The sequence below is a fragment of the Phaenicophaeus curvirostris genome, chromosome 1, assembly GCF_032191515.1.
Source record: "Phaenicophaeus curvirostris isolate KB17595 chromosome 1, BPBGC_Pcur_1.0, whole genome shotgun sequence".
Classification (NCBI taxonomy): domain Eukaryota; kingdom Metazoa; phylum Chordata; class Aves; order Cuculiformes; family Cuculidae; genus Phaenicophaeus; species Phaenicophaeus curvirostris.
In genome coordinates, this window is record NC_091392.1 from 138,639,200 (window position 1) to 138,659,200 (window position 20,001).

Below are 20,001 nucleotides of genomic sequence, written 5' to 3' on the forward strand. Positions count from 1 at the left end.
TTTTGCTGTGAGCACATCACTGGTGTGCATCTAGTGCTCAAAAAGGTAAGCACAGTTAAAAACCACAAAACTTTTACAAGTTAAAAAAACAAAACAAAAGGAAACAACCACGTGTATACACAGCTCAGAGAGAAGTGCTTTAAGAGTCTCTATCCAGGAGTCTCTGTACTTGTATCTCTACAGCTTGATACAAGAATACCTTCTTCCATATTTCACTAGGAAAGCTGCAGTGTAATGTTAATTATATCTTCCGTGACTCTGGGAAAAAACATCTCTGCTGTCAAAAATTAACCTTTTTTTGAGGACTAAGTTTTTATACTTAACATAATTTATGTTTTGCAATATTCTATAGTTTCAAAAAGTCTTCCAGAATCCACAGTTTATATTTCCAATGTTTATTATCAATCACATTCACAGTGCAATACAAATTACGTAAAAAGATATACAACAACGTACAAAGACTACACGAAGCACGTACCATTCTGTAACGTGTACAGTACCTGATGCTTAGGATACAAGTGTTCCTAACACCTGTTAGCAAGAAATTGAAGTCAAAAGATAAATAACTGGATTAAGAAACTCCTTCATGATTTAGGTTTTTTTATTTAAAACCCTTTATGCTGGTAGCAGGCTATCAATGTAAAAAGCCCCACACTGCTCTTTCCACATAGAAAAGCTTTTCCACTTTTTCAAGCCTAGATTAATTTTCAACAAATCATCCTGTCCTCCAGCAAAAGTAGTCACAGAAATCAATTTAGCACTTCGTTTTCAGAACAGGTTGATGATACAAAACAAACTATAAACATACATAGAATCACATATCAGCGCATAAGTTTGGAAATATTATCTGTAAAAGTTTAGAGACCAAGATGGTCCAATACAAGCACTGCTTAGATAAATTACACAATGATAGTTCTTAAGTATATTACACAGTTTTCATGTACCATCCATATCAGAAAAATACATTTACTGTATGTGTCTAGAATAACACCTGCAAATAGTCATTGACAAGTTGTGCTAGTGCTTTTGAGACCGATCTAAGATTTTCAGTTGTTCTTACAGCCTCTCCTCACACATTACATAAAAAAATCCTGGCTTGCTAAGTGCAAATAAGAGGCAATTTCCACTACCAGCCAGATTCTGGTGGCATTTTTATTCTATTTCACTTTATCAAATTAAAAAAAAAAACAAAACATTTTACAGAAGTGCATTTTCTTTCTTACCCTCAGCACATCAATAGTTTAGTGACTTAAGATGATATTCTTCCTTTTTTAACCTATGCATAACATTAATAAGAGGTCCTAAGGATGTATTCTTGATATATAATTAAAACTAAGGGCAAGCATTTTAGCAACAAAGCGACTGCTCAGAACATCTCTCGGGTGTGACAGCAATATGAATTTCAGGAGAACAGATTCTTCCATGTGGTAATTCTAAAAAATTAGTAAGAGATATGTTTTAGCCACCCACTTCTGGAGATTCAAAGTTGTCAATCTGATGAATCGAGACACATTTTCAGTTAAGATGCATGAAATCTTCCCTTTTGACAGATGACCGTAATGAAGAAATTATTGCTTTAGCACCTCAACACGACCCCAGTGCATTCAATGGATTGCAAAGGCTACATAAATTGGCAAGCCACAATTTTAATCAAGAATTTTGGGTTTATGTGTCTGCATGCACAATCTGTTCAAGTATTACACAGGGTTTGTAAACCTGGACATAACCTTTAAGTTCATGTAGGAAAATCAGTAAGGATGTAACACCAAAAAAAAATTAAAAAATCAATCATATAGTTAATATCTAAATAGATTTGCATTCTAATATGCACACTACAGCAATAAGCATCCTTACTGATCAAATGCATATCTCAAATTGCCAGCAGTGCTTCTTGGGTCTGCTTTTAGAATTAATCCAAAATAAACCCTAAGGCCATGTGTAGAACTTTACAGCCAAATTTTTAGTACTACTACTGAGTGCAAAACCGTTCTCCTGCTGTCTAGTGAGCAAAAGGTTTTTTAATGCCATCAGAGCCCTTCTCCAACTTCTGGTCACTTTATGTCCCTTATAACAAGCAACAACAGTGCCAGAGACTTACTGCTCTGAGTCCAAAGTAACCTTAAGTATATCCTATACATGAACTGTGAATATCAGATAAAGTATCCCCAAAGACCCCGAGTGGGCCTTGGAGCATCTTCAGCAGAGCACTCATGCTCAGAATTCACCTCAAAGCAGAAGAGCCTTGCGAGTACTCACTTACCAGAATGCTGTTATGACACCTCTCAGCATAAACACTGCTGTAAACAGCGTTATTAAAAAGAGCTGCTGAAACAGAATCAGACAGATGCACATTTTATAAAGTTACACTCTGCTTCTGAAAGCGTGTTAGACTAGGCTTTCAGAAAAAGTCAACGACCAGCTTCCTCCGTGGCCCCCAGTGAAGACATACTTGCACGCGGGAAAACTTTGAACAGCAAATTTCACATAAATGCACTTTCTAAAAATGTGTCTGAACTAAAAATAACAATTACTATTGCAAATCTGAATCAGAATTGCACTTTTCAAATATGTATTGCCATTACATGTTGACAAGAAATATTCAAGTGTCAACAGAGATTAGAAATCACTGTAAAAAGTTAGAAAACCTCCATTGTTTCTGGAGTCAAAATATAACATAATGCACGTAGGGAGCTGTGCCATTTACTCCAGTTCCAGTTATATGGTATTAAAACCACCAATAGCTTTATAAAAGGGATATATAAAAAAATACAAAACCAAGTGACAAAACATCTCAGATACTACAGCAATAGTCAAGCCAAGTGACATCCACATGCTTAGACAAACTGTACGTGAACACCTTCATGTTAAACTTCACATTCCCATCTGCATGTCAGCAAAGTTGAAGAAATTGTCTACATCTTGAGACGCTGATGCCTTGCTCTCCGATACAAAAACCTGTTTTATTAAACAAGAAAATAGTTATGCATCACTAATAAAGACGTTAGAGTAGTTTTTGCTCATTCAGCACCAATACTGGTTATTTTTACTTTTGCATTTTATGAGAGGCACAACTCTGTTGGCTTCCACTTGTGCAACAGAGTAGTCCTAGGATTCTCTCAGCCCTGGTGCACCCTTTGTAAGCATCACCTGTTCCTAGCAGACATGCTCACTGCAGTAACCCTAACCTTCCACTGACAGGAATTAAAACTTTCGAGTTTGATTATTCAGGGGTCACAGCTTCAGCTGCTGTCCATTTAGAGATAAGTTGCTTGGTAAAGTCAAGCTCTGTCTGGGGGCGAGGTGTGGGAAACAAACACAGAAAACTCTTAGACTACCATTAAGCTTTCCTTTAACAGAGAAGCAGATTTTGCAAGACTTCCTTGCACTGTGTTCCCCTCAAAACACTTAATTTCTTCTTCTTCATTGGATGATTTAAATTCTTTTAAAATAACTTCAATTACATTTGTATTTTGCAAAATTCATCAACATACGTGATAATTCAAGCTCTAGGACAGTCAGCTTAAAAAGCTTTCAGCAAATCAACTACAAATGTCTTAGGCAATGCCCGAGTAGTTCAGTGGAACAGACAAAACATTGTGGCTGTTCATCAATCACAACATGCAAGTGACAGTCTCAATCAAAACCTGCGATTGAGTTCTTACTATCTTTTATTTTCTATACTTCAAGAGGAAATAATCACTGTCTCAGCACATGAGTGCTGGCACAGCCAACTGAGTGTGCTGGGACTGCAGGAATGGGCTATTCCACATGACTATGCTTCTACAGTTGCCACTTCTCGGCTTCAGCTCAGAGTATCATGTGAATATAAACCATGAGAGCTCCTTGAATTACTTTATTTAAACTATATTTAAAGATTAATATTCTGTTGTCCAGTAAACTTCTGATTTTTTAATTAAAGAAAGGATTATAGCATCACAGAGCAAGTAGTTTCCCAGACTGCTGCTTGGATGTATGGTAGACTTCTGTTTGAAGGAACTTCAGAACATCTACTATTTGTCAGTAGTTTGGTGCAGCAGAAATTGGTACCACAGAACAGCTGAACACCTTCTTTCAGCATCCTTCCCTATCAGGAATTTACATTTTGCAGAGCATTTTACGAGTAAGTGATAAGACAGAGGAACAATACTGAACAGCACACCAAAAAAAGTGCAAAAGGTGACATCAGAAAGAATGTCAGAGGTAAAGAGTGTAGACGTACTGAGTCCAAGTGCACTCAAATAGGACGTCTGCTTATGTGCATAGCTAAACGTCTCCTTGTAATATGTTGTTTCTACCAAGCAGTTAAAAAAATACAAACTCTGGTGGTGCTGCTGCTGCCAAAGAACTTGTCTACCCTTACTCTAGTATCTGGAGTTGTTTACCAGTTTTATTTCAGAAATAAAAATCTGGTGAAATTAAAGTAACCAATGGGTGAATTGAATAATTTTTAACTGTGGTTTTCGAATGTAAGGATACCCGCCTGCTTGAAATTAGTCTGCTTAAAAGCAGATTAATCTCCTGCAAAGTCTGGCAGGATACACGTCTTCCTAAGACCTTTTGTCGTTGTTCCTTGATGAAGGATACCTAGAATTCTTTCTGAGCATTATAACAACTCTCAAACATGATAAGGACAGCCAACAATAAGGTGAAACCATTTGCTAGAGCATTCTTGAACCTTCTGGTAGTAATAAAGTCTGAAGTATGTTACTCCCTAAACTACACCTCAAGAAAGAAAGAATTTTCTAAAAAACATATACTCCCAGAATGGTTTGGGTTGGAATGGATCTTAAAGATCTTGTAGTTTCAACCTCCCTGCCATTAGCAAGGACACTTTCCACTAGAACAGGCTGATGGTTCAATCGTCTAGGGATCCCTGTACAAACTCTTGTGTTTATCAGAATTTTTGAACTGGAATTTTAGTGAGGAAAATATAAATTTTACTCATTCTAAAAATTAATATCACTTCAGTCTATTAATAAAGAAAAATATCAAGAAGAGTGAGTTACCTACCCACTACCAGCTTTGTTCTGTATGGGAAAAAAACCCCAAACATGGTAAGCTTCTGCTTAAAGAAGACACTTTTATGGTAAAATTTGCAGTGATGACTTTTGGGTCACAAGAAAGAAAAAGTAATACTCCAACACTACCTGGACTGTACTTCTAATATTCTCCAGACTTGGAGAGCCAAATTAAGGCCCACTAAACATCATGGTTTTGCTGGTGCAACGGCAAACAGGAAAAAAAGCAAATATTAGCTGCATTTGAGATGACTTATTACAAGATGAGTGTCTTCCAGAAAGTGGGCAGTCTCGTTCTGAGTAACTCTCTTGAAAGGAACTGAAAGACAGCAAGGACCTGTTTGGATGCTGTCTCAAAGACATTCTAGTCATCTTTTAACAGCTGCTTGAAAGCAAAGGGCTTGTCACTTTCTCATTATCAGGAGTGCTTTAATTGTTCCCAGAAACTTTCTCAAACCCATTGTCATTCAGAGAAATGAGGACAGCAAGCAAAGAGGAGTTGTGGTGTAAAGAAGCTATAGAAAAATAAGCTGACAGAATTAAAAAGAAAAAAGCTTTTGAAGGAAGGCATTCTGCAGTACCATATAGAGCGAAAGTAAACCTTGAAAAAAGTTGGAATCCCATCACATTACCACTGTCAGTGTTTAATACACTAGGACATCACAAAGCAGACTTCAGTTTAAGACTTTTTCCTTACTGTATTTATAGAACATGGTTTTACTACTTTGTGAAATGACAGTTTTAAGTGGAAATCTTCTATTCTTCAGTGGACACAGAGATTTAGTACTCTTTTCTAGGGCAATTTTTCTTGTCTCCAATAAGCAACTTGAGTTTTAAGTACAAACAACAACAAAAAATATGATATTTGGATTTCAGCATTCAGATACCTAAAAAAATTGTGCAGTACATCAATGCTACAGCTGGACTATGAAGCACCCTAGACATTCTGTAACATTTTCTGCCAATAAAGCAATACACCAGCTTACCTTGGTCCCACTGAAAATATCATTTATAGTGCTTCGACATGCTTCCACAGCACCATCCCCACTGAACTCCAAAGCAACCACTGGACCTAGAAGATAGTTTTACCTAGAATCAATACTGCTTTTAAGCTCAGCATTGAAACAGTAGGTTTTTCAACTCATAGGGGACTGTGAAGCTTGCAAGAAGCGTTTTATGGTTTTTGCTTGAGCAGCCATAATGCAAGATAAAGAATTAAAAACACTTAACCATAGCTTCAGAGTACAGTGTTATCCAAGAAGAAAATATCTGCAATTTCATGCTTATTTTTGCAGAGGCTCTGGCTGGAATCCAGTTTTACTTCTTCAAAGGCAGCAATGGCACAAAAACACTAAGGAGCGCAGGGCATCACGGAAGTGAGTCAGACTATACCGCTCAAATATTGAGCCATTTCACAGACATCTGGAGTATGACTGAGTCATTCAGGCATTTTTGCCTCAGTCCTAAGACAGCAAACTGCCTGATTTTTAGACTTGTCCTCACCCACTATTTGCAGATCCCCTTTCTCTGGTTTCATTCTGAACACTTTATTTCTGCCCACATGGCTGCAAAATAGCCCTTAAACTAAACTGTCATCTGATAAGTACAATAACTTTTGTCCTATTCTTGCAATGAGCATCACAGACTTCTTATGTTACTATGAAAAAAAATTACGTTGCTACTAAGTTTGGGAGCACGTATTGAGCTTTTGCATTTAACAGATGGCAAGATGTCAGTTCTTCTGCAGGAAGAGACAAAAAAACCAATTACAGTCAGACCATAAGAAAGTTTTTGAAATACTCTGACAGTACATCAGTTATAAACAGTAAGTTAACACTTGCCTGCTTTATAGAGAGCCATACGTATTTGCTTCAGTATGTATACAGAAATACTGAATGTCTAGGTGGTTTAGCAGCAATAATGAGAAGTCAGAAACAGCCTTAAAAAGGTGAGGTGCTTTTGACCAGTCCAGACAGATCTGTACATGCCACTGCTCCTGAGCTATGCAGCTGGACCATCATGGGGAGGCAGGGGCAGAGCCACAAAACACAGGCGAAATCACTCATTTCCAGTGTCTTCAGGAGTTTTGGCTGGTTTAGGGCCTGACTGAAGTTTCCAAAACTCATCTCAACTGGCTTTACACCCTTGAAACACAAAATTTGTCCTCCAGAAACTCTCTAGCAACAGCTAGATATCTCTATCAGAAAGAGAAAGAAAACAAGACAAACTCACCATTTTCAAGCAGTGGAATGAACTCTGATGCACATTGCTTGAAAACTCTGTGAGTATCCTCAGCCTTCATTGAGATCTCTTTAGTCTGTACCAGCTGAAAGCCTTTACCAGTCATCTGTGAACAGGGAAAGAATTCATGTTAAAAATGCTTCCAAGGCAGAGTTCAGCTCAAGTATCCAGATTACACAGGAATTGACCCATTTTCCCCACACACATTAAGCCACAGAGCAAAGGGACTCCTTTTCTCTTTTCAAAGACAGTTTGCTTTTTCTGCATTTCTGTTTATTTTCATTCCATTCATTCATATTTTTTCCTCTGCCCTAGTACACCTTAAAGGAGTAAGTGTGAATGTTTTTGGTTTTATATTATTATTCAAGGTTGTGGTTTTTTCCCCTAGAATCTCTCACAAGCTGAAATTAACAGGAGTTAAAAGCATTCAGCCTGTGGAGTCAAAGTTCCGATTAGTCTGCAGTAGTTCAGTCAAGCATTACCTCAAACTCATCTATCCACTGCTGAAGTTTTCCATTTTGGAAAAACAGTTACAAACCTTCAAACACACACAGCTTTTTAATTCAAATCTACTATGAAACTAAAAGCATATGAAGAAGTAGTAATTGCACTTGTACTTCCAAAGCATCCATTAATCTACACAGCACTGAGAATTCCACAAAATCTCATTAACTAAACTTTCAGCACCTCCTTAACTCTAATTTCTAAAAGAACTACTAGCACAGGAGAACCCATCTATTATCCTCTTTACTGTAGCTACTCCTTCAGAAAAAGAACAGCCCGTAAGTATCATTACCTCCCTTTACTGAAGTAGCTGCTAGTAATTCATTTCCAAAAAATTCCAGCTGGGCAGTGGCAGGGCATGGAAACACCCTACAGCTTTCCTTGCAGTTAAAAAAAAACAAGGGAAAGAGCTCGATTGTTTTTTTCTGCTGATCATACAGCACTGGGATTGGCGATTGGCATCTTTTGCAGATCTCTCTCTCAGAAGCTGTAGCTCATGATTCCAGGCTCTGCTTTGTCATCCCTGGCACTCCAGGGTGCTAAAAGCAGCCAGCCACTCCCAGATTTTAGCCCCAGGAAAGCCCAAACTCAGCCAAGCATGGGCACACCAGCTATTTAAGTAATCAAAGACAGCTGACCAGCCCTGACAGTGACACTCACTGCCTCTTCCAGAAAAAAAATTCCAATATTGGATGGCAGGAAAGGATGAAATTTAACATGTTTTTTGTTGGTTTGGGTTTTTTTTTTTCCCCTAACATCTGTGTTAGTACTGGAAAAACTTTCAGGACAGACTTTTGTTAGCTGTGATTATTGGGGCAATAAGGTAACAAGTTAACTGGCTCTACTTCTTTCACAGGCATTGCCCATCACTCACTCTACGTTTGGCCAAGGCCATCAAAGCAGCTATGCATTTTCTTCAGAATGTAGCTTTGGTGTGTCTTGATGGAAAAGTGCACTGAAACTATTAGAGGATAGATGTGCCAGTCACAGGACGTCAGCTGTAAAACAACTGTCTGATCAGACAAGATCCGGTCTTTTACCTTGCTTTAAAGGTTTTAAACTCTACGGTTGATCAGTATGGTTCACAAACAAGCAGGGTCTCTGCCTTCTCCCTGCAGGGAGCACCAAGACTGTCCAGAGCAAAGTTCAATTAGAAATTCAAAAAGCTGAAGGTCACTTACCTCATCAATTAATTTCCTGGCATTTGCAGTTGTGTAGTCACCAGCAAAAAACACAGCCAAACACGATTCATCACTGCATTTCTGTCTCCGTCCTCGGGTTATTGGTATTATGCTCCTTGTAGCTTCGGTAGAAATTCTGACAGCTTTCAGCTCCTCAGAGCTAGGCAGAGGAACATAATCTTGTACTACAGCATCCTCGGGCAAAAGGCCCCAATTATTTTCTCCTGACACAGGGGTAAAGTCATGGATGTTGCTCCATGTGTTATTGAAGATACTCAGTCCAGCATCTTTAAATTGTAAAGCAAGCTCAGGGTAATAGTACTGGAAACATCCGAATTTCACACCTGTGGAGGACTCTATGATGGGTTGGGTGGCACAGCACAAGAATACCTCCAGCTTTCTGCAGTCCCGAGTGCGAAACTGTTGGCAGGCCACTATGCATTTACAATCTTTACAGTCACGGAAAAACACGCTGCCTTTTATTGGTCCTAAAAAGATTCTGCAGTTTACACAGTCATCGATAGTGATTGTAGCGGAATGATCAAATATGTAGATATTACAGTTCTCACAGTCCTGAATGACGAATTGTTGCCCTGCTACTTTTCCAGGCAGTCGACCTACAGTTTCATCTTTAAGTCCAGAAAAAGTAAAATCTTTGGGGTCAATCTGAAGGAAGAAGAAAAAGCACATGGAAGTCTTCACATGCTGAGAATATCAGAATACTAGATGTTAATTGACTTACATAAATTGAGGTAATACTGAATTGTATAGGATAACCTGCCAGAAAGCTCTTCAAAGAGTGATGAAAGATCAGCAGAAGCTCCTTTAGCTAAACTCTCGGACTGCACCCTATTGAGGTATAACAAATAATTGAAACTACACTTTTGAGAAACAAAACAAAACCAACCAAACCCAAACCACTAACTCAGTTTGTCCTGTAATAAAGAAAGGGGGCATGGAGGGAAAGCTTTCTCTTTGTGGAGTCTAAACTGTTTCAACTAGGATGATGGTCCTGGGTATTATAGTCACAACTACAATAACGGAATTGGCCAACATACTTAGATTCATAAAGCTAGAGACACGCTGTGTTTCCTTTTCAAGCAGCTTTCTTGGTCATGTTTTACCACACCTCAACACATTGCAAGGAAACCTTGCTGCTTTCAAGTAGTATCTCCTTTATTATGTTTGCAGACTTACAGAGCTTGCTTATCCCTGACATAGCATTATCTTGTACTAACAGCTCCAAGACTTTTGTGCTAACAGCTACGCAATTGTTTTAGCTATAACCAACAAGCAAAAAATGGTAGTGCTGATGCAAGGGGGAAATTTACAGACCTCTCCTCCTCCACATTCCAGCATTCCCCCCAAGGGAGGGACAGCTGAGAGAGGCTGTGGCTTTCCCTGGGACTATCCACTGCACAGCAGCAACCAAAGAGCCCCACACTGCTCAAGATGGACAGTATGAAATACAGGTGGACGGCATGAATAACACAGCCAGTGCTGTCGTAACACCAAAGGAATCTGAGCTAGGTCATTTCTAGATATATGCAAGTCTCAAGACAAGTGCAATTCCCGGAGCAAATTCTACTCTGCCCTCTTGTGAAAACTTATTAAAATAGCACCTAGAAGTATACAAGTATCCAAGCTAGTCTAACACAAGCCCACTTCACAAACCTGCTACCTGATTACCAGCCTGAGGGCTATGAAGTTTGCTGTGCCATAATCCATGTTAATGCATTACAACAGTTTCTGTACAGCCCACTTTACAAGAAACTTCTCCTCCTCCTCCCCAGCATTGCATCTGCATGAGATTTAGACACCAGAAAAAGGCATAAACAAGGATGGGCTAGTGCCAGATGTTCACTAAACCAGCTCAGCCTAGGTAGTTTTTGTCCATAACAGCTAATGGAAGCTTAAAGTCTCTACCAACCAATAAAATGTACTCCTTCATAGACAACATATCTGACCTGTAGACAAGAAAGGGGGTTTGCAGCTGAAGAATCCTCCAAATAAAATGCAAGTTGAGACAATGAAGATGACTTCCTAGAAAACTCCCTTCAATCATATTCAATACCACCAGTAAACATCCAGGAAAGTTAGTTGGACAAGTTACAAATAAAATTGGGAGGCTCGAATCATAAGGGACACAGCATGGAGACTCAGCCAGAGCGTAGGATTAGTATTTAAGCCTGCTAAGGTCTGAAGCCTCATGTAATGTCACATGTTTGATCCATATACAAGATATTTATTTGCATATTCTGTCATACTTGAAAATGTAAGTAGCAAAACTGCTTTGTATATGTTCTTCCCAAGCAACTCCTATAACATTTTTATATAAATGTGTTGTGGAGGGTTTTTTTTAATAATCTTGGGAGGTCAGCTTACTGCCTTCAAAACAGAGTACAGAGGAACAGTTACTTCTCTTAGGAAAGAGAAGTTCAGAGTTTCCAGAACTTACAGCTTTTTTTTTTTTTTGAAAGTTAGCACTTAAGCGTGTCCTTTTAAATTGCTCTGCTCTAAAAAGCCTCTGAAGCAGTGCTAGTTCGTCCTACACGGTGGCTTTTAGAGAGACGTGTGAAACTTAAGCTTCACCTTGCAATTTTATTTAGACCTAGGTGAAAAACACAGGTCAGTAGTAGCTGAGTTTACTGATAAAAATGTCAGCTTATTACCAGATTCAGGAGCTCAGTTTTATTTCCTTGACATGAATTAAGAGTTCCACCCTGACACAACTCTTACTTCTCAGTTTGTTCACCATGCTAGGGAGTTTGCCAATTTCCTCTAATTTTGCTCTGCAGTTTTCCTTTTAAGGACCAAGGGTATTTATTGACTAACACTGCTGTACAGACTGGAGGAACTGAATGAAATAGATTTAACCCCATGGGGTTATTGCCCCTGGGAGGAGAGGGTAACCTGAGAGACTGTAGCAGATCCAAACGTTTCACTCCTCCTGGATAAAAGAAACGCACCGGTGAAAGGAGTATGAAGGCAGAACTGTGATTTTGAGGATGCATCCAACAGCTGTTGACATGCTTATCATGGAGTTTCATGCTCACCAGCTCTAAAGTCTGCAGCTATCATCAACAGGTTAATATTAAAGGCATCCACCTGCCTTCCCCTGACAGACAGCACTAACTCCTCCTTATGCTCTGCCTCGGCAACACAGCAAAAAAGCAGACTAGGGAAAAACAAAAGCAACAGAAGAAGGTAACATCTACAGCTTCATGCAACAACCATAACCAGGGCTACACAGATTTCTCTGCCTATTCATCTGCTGCAACTCTTGCCATAAAATCTTAAGCACCTGGCTGGTCAGAAAAAGTACAGCTGCTTGAAAACTCATCCATTTATCCTTTGCATTTGGATAAAGCTTTGAAGAATTTTGTCCACATCCACCCAGCTCACCCACACAGATGCTTGACTCCTAATTAATTGTAAGTGTCTTTTTCCCCTAAGCTGGTATAAATCCAAATTATGATAGCATTTATAAAGGTAATGTTTTCAGCTGAATTTAAAGAGGTTTTGGAGTACACGATGAGTTGTGCATTCATAAACATGGGCACAGCTCAAGAGCTGAAACCTAACAGAAGTGCTATTGTGCACAGGTTCAGGAACTACTCCATGGAGTGACCTTAAATAACCAGATACGATGATGAAAAAGTAGTCCCTACTTACGCAATATTCTTCCTCTTCAACAGAGGTGCTGAAGTCTCATCTTTGGTTATCAGCAATGACATTGGTGATTACTCTGTTACAAAGGACCAGAGGACAAATTGTCCAGAGCAAGGATTTTAAAGAACAAAGAAAGGAGAGAAGTGAAGGCAAACAGAAGCTTGGTTGCTTTGAACTGTGGGAAGATCTGATACAAGTGCAAGGCATATTAAGCAGCTTTCCTTCCTGCAAACATTTGTCTTGCAAGAAGGTCAGAGGCAAGACATGAAAGATGCAGATGACATACATCCCTTCAGCCACCGTTATCCAGTTTACTGGCACTAAGACTACACAGCTCCCATATAGAAGATGACTTGGAAGCACTAGGCCCTCACAGCTTTTAGTGGTAACTGTACATAGAATCACCAAAGATCCCAAAAGCTCCTTCCACCCTTTCTTGTATGACTTCATGTCATAATAAGACTTTTCCACTGGGTCCATCAGGAGAGGAGTTTTAGTCAGCAATGACATACCATGACAAATATGAGAAGGCACGTTAATGGATTATGGTTCTCCCCTAGTTACACGAGTCTAGCCTGCTGAGCAAATATTCATTTCTAAAGTCTTTCTAAACAATTTATACTAAGGTCTTATCTTTTAATATCATGCTCAAAAAATCACTCCCTGTCTCTCTAAATCACAACAGATGGTGATTCAGCTATGGACTTACATACAGTCTATGACATACAAGAGTAGACTGCTGACCCAGTGACTTTAAAAGCTGCAGCTATAGGGTAAGCCCACAAACTTAAGAGGCTTTAGGTGCTATTTTTATCAGTAGGGGAATTAAGAGAAAGAAAATAAGCAAGAAAAAGTGCATTCCCAGGCCTAGACACTTCTGCATATTCATACTTGCATGGGATTGGTGCCCTCAAGCACTAAGTTGCAACATCCTCTGTAGGCTGTTAAAGTTACTCACCTCTGGCAGATTTCTAGATTCTTGGGCAACAAGTAAAGGAGTAAAGAGATACACCATGTACAGGTTCCAGTAACTAGCATACATTTTTTCATCATGAAGCATCCTCTGTGCACCTTGACTTCAAATGTGCCCAATGCAGTCAATGCATATTTCATTCTATTCTTTGCAATCTTCCCTCTCTTCCAAAGCACCCATAATCACATAAAACAGTCATACTCTGTTTTCTGAGCAACAAACCACTGCCAATTACTGCAGATAGGAGAGAGGAAGAAGGAAGGAAGCTACTACACACTTATAACTGACTTAACTGGAAATACTGCTCAATATGAACACGCTGACTGTTTTTCAGTTGACAGAGTACATTCTGAGAAACAGAGCAGTAGCTCTTCTGGCAGAACTGGGAAGCATAAAGGAGATGCACTGGATTTAAGCACAAAATACTTCAGTGTTTACTTAGGAAAAAGAAAGAGGAGGGGAAAATGAAAGTGATTTTATTTATATTCCAAAACAAAATACAGAGTGGCTAACTAAAGAGGAAGATCTAAATAGTTCAGGATGTTCATGTCAGCTCAGATCATTTAAGCAGAATCCTCAAACTAACAAAGGATTATCTATGATTTATGTAGAAATTTACAGCTTTGAAGGTTGGCTTTCTTATTTCCAATTGCTGAAATGCAGCCATCACAGCTCAATATAGCAATGATAGCTGCATGTTTCCTGTCAACTAAAGCAGTTAAGTTGCAAGTCAACTAACATAAAACAAAACCTTACTTGTACCTTGTAAAAGGAAAGACTATCCATGAAGGAAAGTCCCTCTTAGTTCTAAATGCCATAGCAATCACAATTAATCTACTCCTACTTCTTTAAACATGAGACAACAGCAAGAAAAGATTATGCAGATTTTTGTGTTTCTTCTGCAGAGAAGGTCACCACACGTGGATGTATCTGCCATCACAAGACACAAAACCCCCGTTCCTGTCTGTACATACTCTATATTAAGATCCTGCTCTAATTACCACCCTGGTCACACACGTAAAGAATGTTAGCCACACAGAAGGTAGTAAGGTAGGAAAAGAAAAGGGAGACCAGGAACAGAAATACAATCTTACATTCCAGGTGGAAAGTTAGCTGAAGGTGGCAGAGGAGGGCTAAGGACCACCAAGTTCCTGTCCCACACTTGGTCAGAAGGATACTCTCAGGACAGTCCAATGACACCAAAACAAAACAAGTCCCCAGGATGTAGTGCAGCAAGAACAGCATCTCTAATAAACTGTGCTCTACTTATTCTTCTGGACTAAGAATCTCAAAGCAGCAAGAAACTGAACACTCATCCTCCTCTCTTCTGTTTTCTAAATAAGCTGATCCTTTGATTCTTCTGTTGCACCATAAGTAATCTTCACACAGTTCTCCAAACTCAAGGGTCAGCAAGTATTATGGAGATCTGAGCAGACTTAAGATACAATCTAGATTTCATAAATTTTTGCATATCTTAAAACATACACTTCTCTCACTTAAATGAGGTCACAGAAATCTGAAAAAGTCCCTCAAATTCCTGTACTTTCCTTATTTTCAATTTAACCGTCAGTCTCTTACACTGCCTTGTGATTGGAGTTTTCCACCAAACAGTCCATTGTTTGCACTCTTAATATCACACAGAAGTTACATGTCACCAGAATATTATCATAGTACTCTTTGGCTAGGTCTACACTAGCAGACAGTACCAATACTAACCACCTTTTGCCACCAGAACACAATTAAAATAGTTACACTAACAATGCTGTCCTTTAGAAGTAGGAGAAATAGTTTTGCTGGAAGAACTCCTCAGGTTCAGACCTTCTTCCAGCACAGCTGTCAACTAGCAGTCACCATGTCACATCCCTAACCAGACAAGCACGCAGATGAACGTGCCTGCATTTTTCTGCCTGCAGTAAGAGCGTCATCACAGCATTATTTACACAAAGACAGCTGGAGTCGCTAAGCAGCAAGACTTGGTATCACTAAATGCAAGATAGGATCAACAAGTTTACCACACTTAAGGGCTAAGTATTCCTTCACCTAAGACCGGGTGTCTAAGTACTGCTTTCCTGGTTTGATGTATTAAGCATAAACCCAACGCCCAATGAAAGATAAGGCTGCAAAAGGTAAGAGAAATCGGTTTGAACATTAAATATTAATAGCTGTTCATGAGCTGTACAGGACAAAATTAAGCAAATCTGACAGCTTCCGCAGTTCAGTAGCACAGCCCAAACTCACCAATTTCTAAGAGTCTTTTACAGAAAAGGAGGAAGTTGTTGTACATGCAATATATTACATGCTTTTTTTTCCTCCACAGAGAAGGACTGTTGGTGCTGTAATAGCGTCGTCTGTTAGTTCCAACCTACTTCCAGCATTTTAACAACGATCATCTCCTTAGCAACAGGGCTGGCCCTTCTCTGAAGCAAGTGTTTGTATGTCCTGACTTTCCTCCTGTTAGTTTTAGAAGTTAGCACCATATAGCAGATATAGTAAAAAGTCTCATAAAAGTTGAGCTGTAGCTGATGAATTTGCTCCAGTATTAAATCATACAATCTGAAATGCTCATTTAATGTACTTTTCCACAGAGCTAAGATTTGCTCTGCCATGCCAAGATAACCTTTTTGGTACAGAGCTCTCCTGCAAGAACAGTCTCCATACAAGTAACAGGCTGCTTTTTTTTCCTCTAATGCTGCACTGCAAATATCCACTAGCAAGTCAAAGCAACAAGCGCAGCACTGATCAATAGTCTTTATCCTCAAGGAACATATTCCCTCAGGCCACACGCATGCTCTCTAACTCATTTCCATCTGAGCTTCTCTTAATCTACTTGGAAGACTTAAGGGACACCCTAGAGCACCTGGGCAAGTTTAAAACACAAGCAAGCTAAGCATTCGAATAAGTTCACACATTTTCTTTTCTGTACTTGTAAAACATGGCCTAAAGGTTTGGGGATTTCGTTTGTTAAAACCACATCAATTAAGTTTATGGCCTGTTCCATTTTCTCCTTTCCCCACCCAAAGGCAGCTGAAAGGGAGGGGAGACCCAGCAGGGATATGTCGTCATCGTGTATTTAGGAAGTGAAACTTGAAACGAGGGTGGGAAGAAATATACTTAATCCAGTACTTAAGTTCTTTCCTACTGGAGACTTTGTGACTACCTTCAACAAGTCAGGAAACATCAATGGGAAGAATTTGTCTTCACCTGGCACTTCAGGGACTGATACGCTAGGTCTAGGTCTTCTAAAGTTTTTTTTTGGGAAAAAAAAAATCATAGAATCATAGAATGGTTTGAGTTAGAAGAGACCTTAAAGATCATGCAGTTCCAACCTGTGGCAGGGACAGCTTCCAGGTTGCTCAAAGCCCCATCCAACCTGGCCTTGAACATTTTGGACTCGATGATCCGGTGGGTCTCTTCCAACCTGGTTATTCTGTGATTCTGTGATCTCCAAGGATGGGGCATCCACAAGTTCTCTGGGCAACCTGTGCCAGCGCCCCACCACCCTCACAGTAAAAGAATTTCTTCCTAGTATCTAACCTAAATCTCCCCTCTTTCAACTTAAAACCATTACCCCATAACCACTCTCAATAAAAAAAAAAATCCCAACAACCCAAAGAGCCAAGCAGGAAGAATAAATACTACTGACAGCCAGGAGAACGGAGCTAAGTTTTATGGCCCCACTGACACACCGTGTGCAGGGACTTCAGCTCAGGCAGGCACAATCAGCTCCCTGCCCGCTGCCACCGCACAGGGTGACCCAAAGGTCCCACCCAAAGGGCTCCGAGACGCATCAGCAGCCCTGACGGCACACAGACAGGCAGACAGAGGGGTTGAAGGGGGCAGAGAGGGTTAAAGGGTGATGTGGGGGGGCAGAAAGGGTTAAAGGGGGGATGTGGGGGGGCAGAGAGGGTTAAGGGGGGGATGTGGGGGGGCAGAGAGGGCTAAGGGGGGGATGTGGGGGGGGCAGAGAGGGCTAAGGGGGGGATGTGGGGGGGCAGAGAGGGTTAAAGGGGGGATGTGGGGGGGCAGAGAGGGCTAAAGGGGGGATGTGGGGGGGCAGAGAGGGTCAAAGGGGGGATGTGGGGGGGGCAGAGAGGGTCAAAGGGGGGATGTGGGGGGGCAGAGAGGGTCAAAGGGGGGATGTGGGGGGGGCAGAGAGGGTTAAAGGGGGGATGTGGGGGGCAGAGAGGGTTAAGGGGGGATGTGGGGGGGCAGAGAGGGTTAAGGGGGGATGTGGGGGGGCAGAGAGGGTTAAGGGGGGATGTGGGGGGGCAGAGAGGGTTAAGGGGGGATGGGGGGGGGCAGAGGAAGGCACAGACTGAGGGGCTGGAGAGGGGGAAGCGGCACCGGGGTGGCGGGGCGCGGTGCCGGGGTCGGAGGGAGCCGGGGCAAGGGAGGGGGGGAGACGCAGTGCCGGGGAGGAAGGCAGGACCGGGGGCAGACGAAGTACCGGCGGGGAGGGAGAGCGGACCAGCCGCGTTCTCCGCCAGCCCCGTGGCGAACGCAGGGAGCTCAGCCTCGGCCACAGCCCCCGGCGGCGGGACGGGGCGAGGCACCGCCCGACAGAGCCAGACCAGCTCCAGCCCCCAGCTCCCAGCCCCTTGCCTCCAGCTCCTTGCCCCCAGCTGCCAGCTCAGCTCCTTGCCCTCAACCCCAGCTCCTTGCCTCCAGTCCCCAGCCCTAGCTCAGTCCCAGATCCCAGCTCCCTGCCCCCAGCGCAGCCCCCAGCCCCTTACCCCCAGCCCTAGCTCAGCCCTCTGCCCCCAGCCCCCAGCCCAGCCCCTTGCCCCCAGCCCAGCCCCTGCCCCGCGGTACCTTGGCTCGCTGGTCCCAGCTGTACTGCGGTGGCGGCGCCTTCTCCCCGCCGTCCGCCGCGTCCCGCCCGCCCCCGCCCGGCTCCTCCGGCTGCCGCTCTGCTTTCCCGCGGCGGGAGAAGCAGCAGCCCATGGCCCCAGCGCCGCCGCCGCCCCGGGAGCGCGGGAGCGCGCGCGCGCCGCCGCCGCCCCGCCCGCTTCCGGTTTCCGCGCGTCTCCCGGGGCGACGGCGACGCTCGGGGCGCGGGGACGAGCGTCCCCCGGAGGGGCTGCGCGGCCTGGGGACGCGGCACCGGCCGCCTGGGGACCCTTCCCGACGGGAAAGGTCGCGCCTCGAATCCCGCCCTCGGTTCTGGGCCCCTCCCTGCAAAAAGGACGGGGAGTTCTTGGAGGTCTCCAAAGAAGGGCAGCGAGGCTGGGGAAGGGGCTGGGGAACAGGTGTTATGAGGAGCGGCCGAGGGAACTGGGGTTGCTTAGCCTGGAGAAAAGGAGGCTGAGGGGAGACCTCATTGCTCTTTACAACTACCTGAGGAAATTGTAGCTAGGTGGGTGTTGGTCTCTTCTCCCGAGTAATAAGTGATAGAATCATAGAATCACCAGGTTGGAAAAGACCTCTTGGATCACCAAGTCCAACCATTCCTGTCTGCCACTAAACCGTATCCCTGGGCACCCCATCTATGCGTCTTATAAATACCTTTAGGTATCGTGACTCAACCACCTCCCTGGGCAGTCTCTGCCAGTGCCCGATGACCCTTTCTGTGAAAAATTTTTTCCTCAATATCCAGTCTGAACCTCCCCTGGTGGAGCTTGAGGTTATTCCCCCTTATCCTGTCCCCTGTCACTTGGCAGACAAGGCCAGCGGGATGAGGTGAGATGAGATGGCCTCACGTTGCGTCAGGGGAGGTTTAGATTGGATATTAGGAAAAATGTCTTCACCAAAAGGGTTGTATTTGAATCGGACCAGTCTGCCCAGGGAAGTGGTGGAGTCACCATCCCTGCAGGTATTTAATAGACGTGTAGATGTGATGCTTGGGGACATGGTTCAGTGGTAGAGCTGGCAGTGTCAGGTTTACAGTTGGAGTTGATGATCTTAAAGGCCTTTTCCAACCTAAATGATTCTGAGATTCTGCAATTCTGTGACTAACACCGTCCCCTCCCCAGTGAGGGTGCTCCCACACCCACCACACAGGAGAGAACCTTGGGATGCCCCAGCATCCCAGGTGTGACCTCTCTGCAGCAGGCTGCAAGACATGGTAAGCTCTTGTGAACCAACCACTCTGACAAGGTGAAACAGATGCTGCCTGTGGAAACTCATGTCCCGCCTGAGGCCATGCATGTGTTCAGCTGTGAAAGTCAGAGGCTAAACGTCAGGTGTGGTGTGTGAACGCAGACCAGCTACTCCTACATCAAGTCATTTTCTGTCAATGCCACCTGCCTTGTAGGCAAGCATCTTACCCTCTGGATGTGTGACACCACGGGCATCAATGCCATGCTCACGCTGCAGAGAGGGCTGCCACAGAAGACCCTGCTTCCTTGGCAAGCGTTGCAGAGGACCAGCAGCAACCAGCAGCATGAGAATGCACTGGGTCTTACTGCTTTGT

The 20,001-nt window shown here is 42.6% G+C and overlaps 1 protein-coding gene across 1 annotated transcript; it reads right to left on the reverse strand.

The window, feature by feature from the left end:
* Positions 1 to 379: 379 nt before the first annotated feature.
* RP2 (RP2 activator of ARL3 GTPase) lies at positions 380 to 18,533 on the reverse strand. The gene is made up of 5 exons (XM_069875916.1): positions 18,402 to 18,533; positions 8,945 to 9,610; positions 7,251 to 7,365; positions 6,005 to 6,090; positions 380 to 2,955 (listed from the first exon to the last, which is right to left on the reverse strand). The coding sequence occupies exons 1-5, from the start codon at positions 18,531 to 18,533 to the stop codon at positions 2,872 to 2,874; spliced, it is 1,083 nt and encodes a 360-aa protein (XP_069732017.1). The 3' UTR covers positions 380 to 2,871.
* Between the last annotated feature and the right edge of the window lie 1,468 nt (positions 18,534 to 20,001).

Excerpts from the sequence above, each read along its gene's own strand:
- RP2 (XM_069875916.1), bottom strand. The coding sequence starts at position 18,533 with ATGGGCTGCTGCTTCTCCCGCCGCGGGAAAGCAGAGCGGCAGCCGGAG. Across the intron at positions 9,611-18,401 it reads GCTGGGACCAGCGAGCCAAG|ATTGACCCCAAAGATTTTAC; the intron begins GTACCGCGGGGC and ends TTCTTCCTTCAG. Across the intron at positions 7,366-8,944 it reads CCAGGAAATTAATTGATGAG|ATGACTGGTAAAGGCTTTCA; the intron begins GTAAGTGACCTT and ends CCCTGTTCACAG.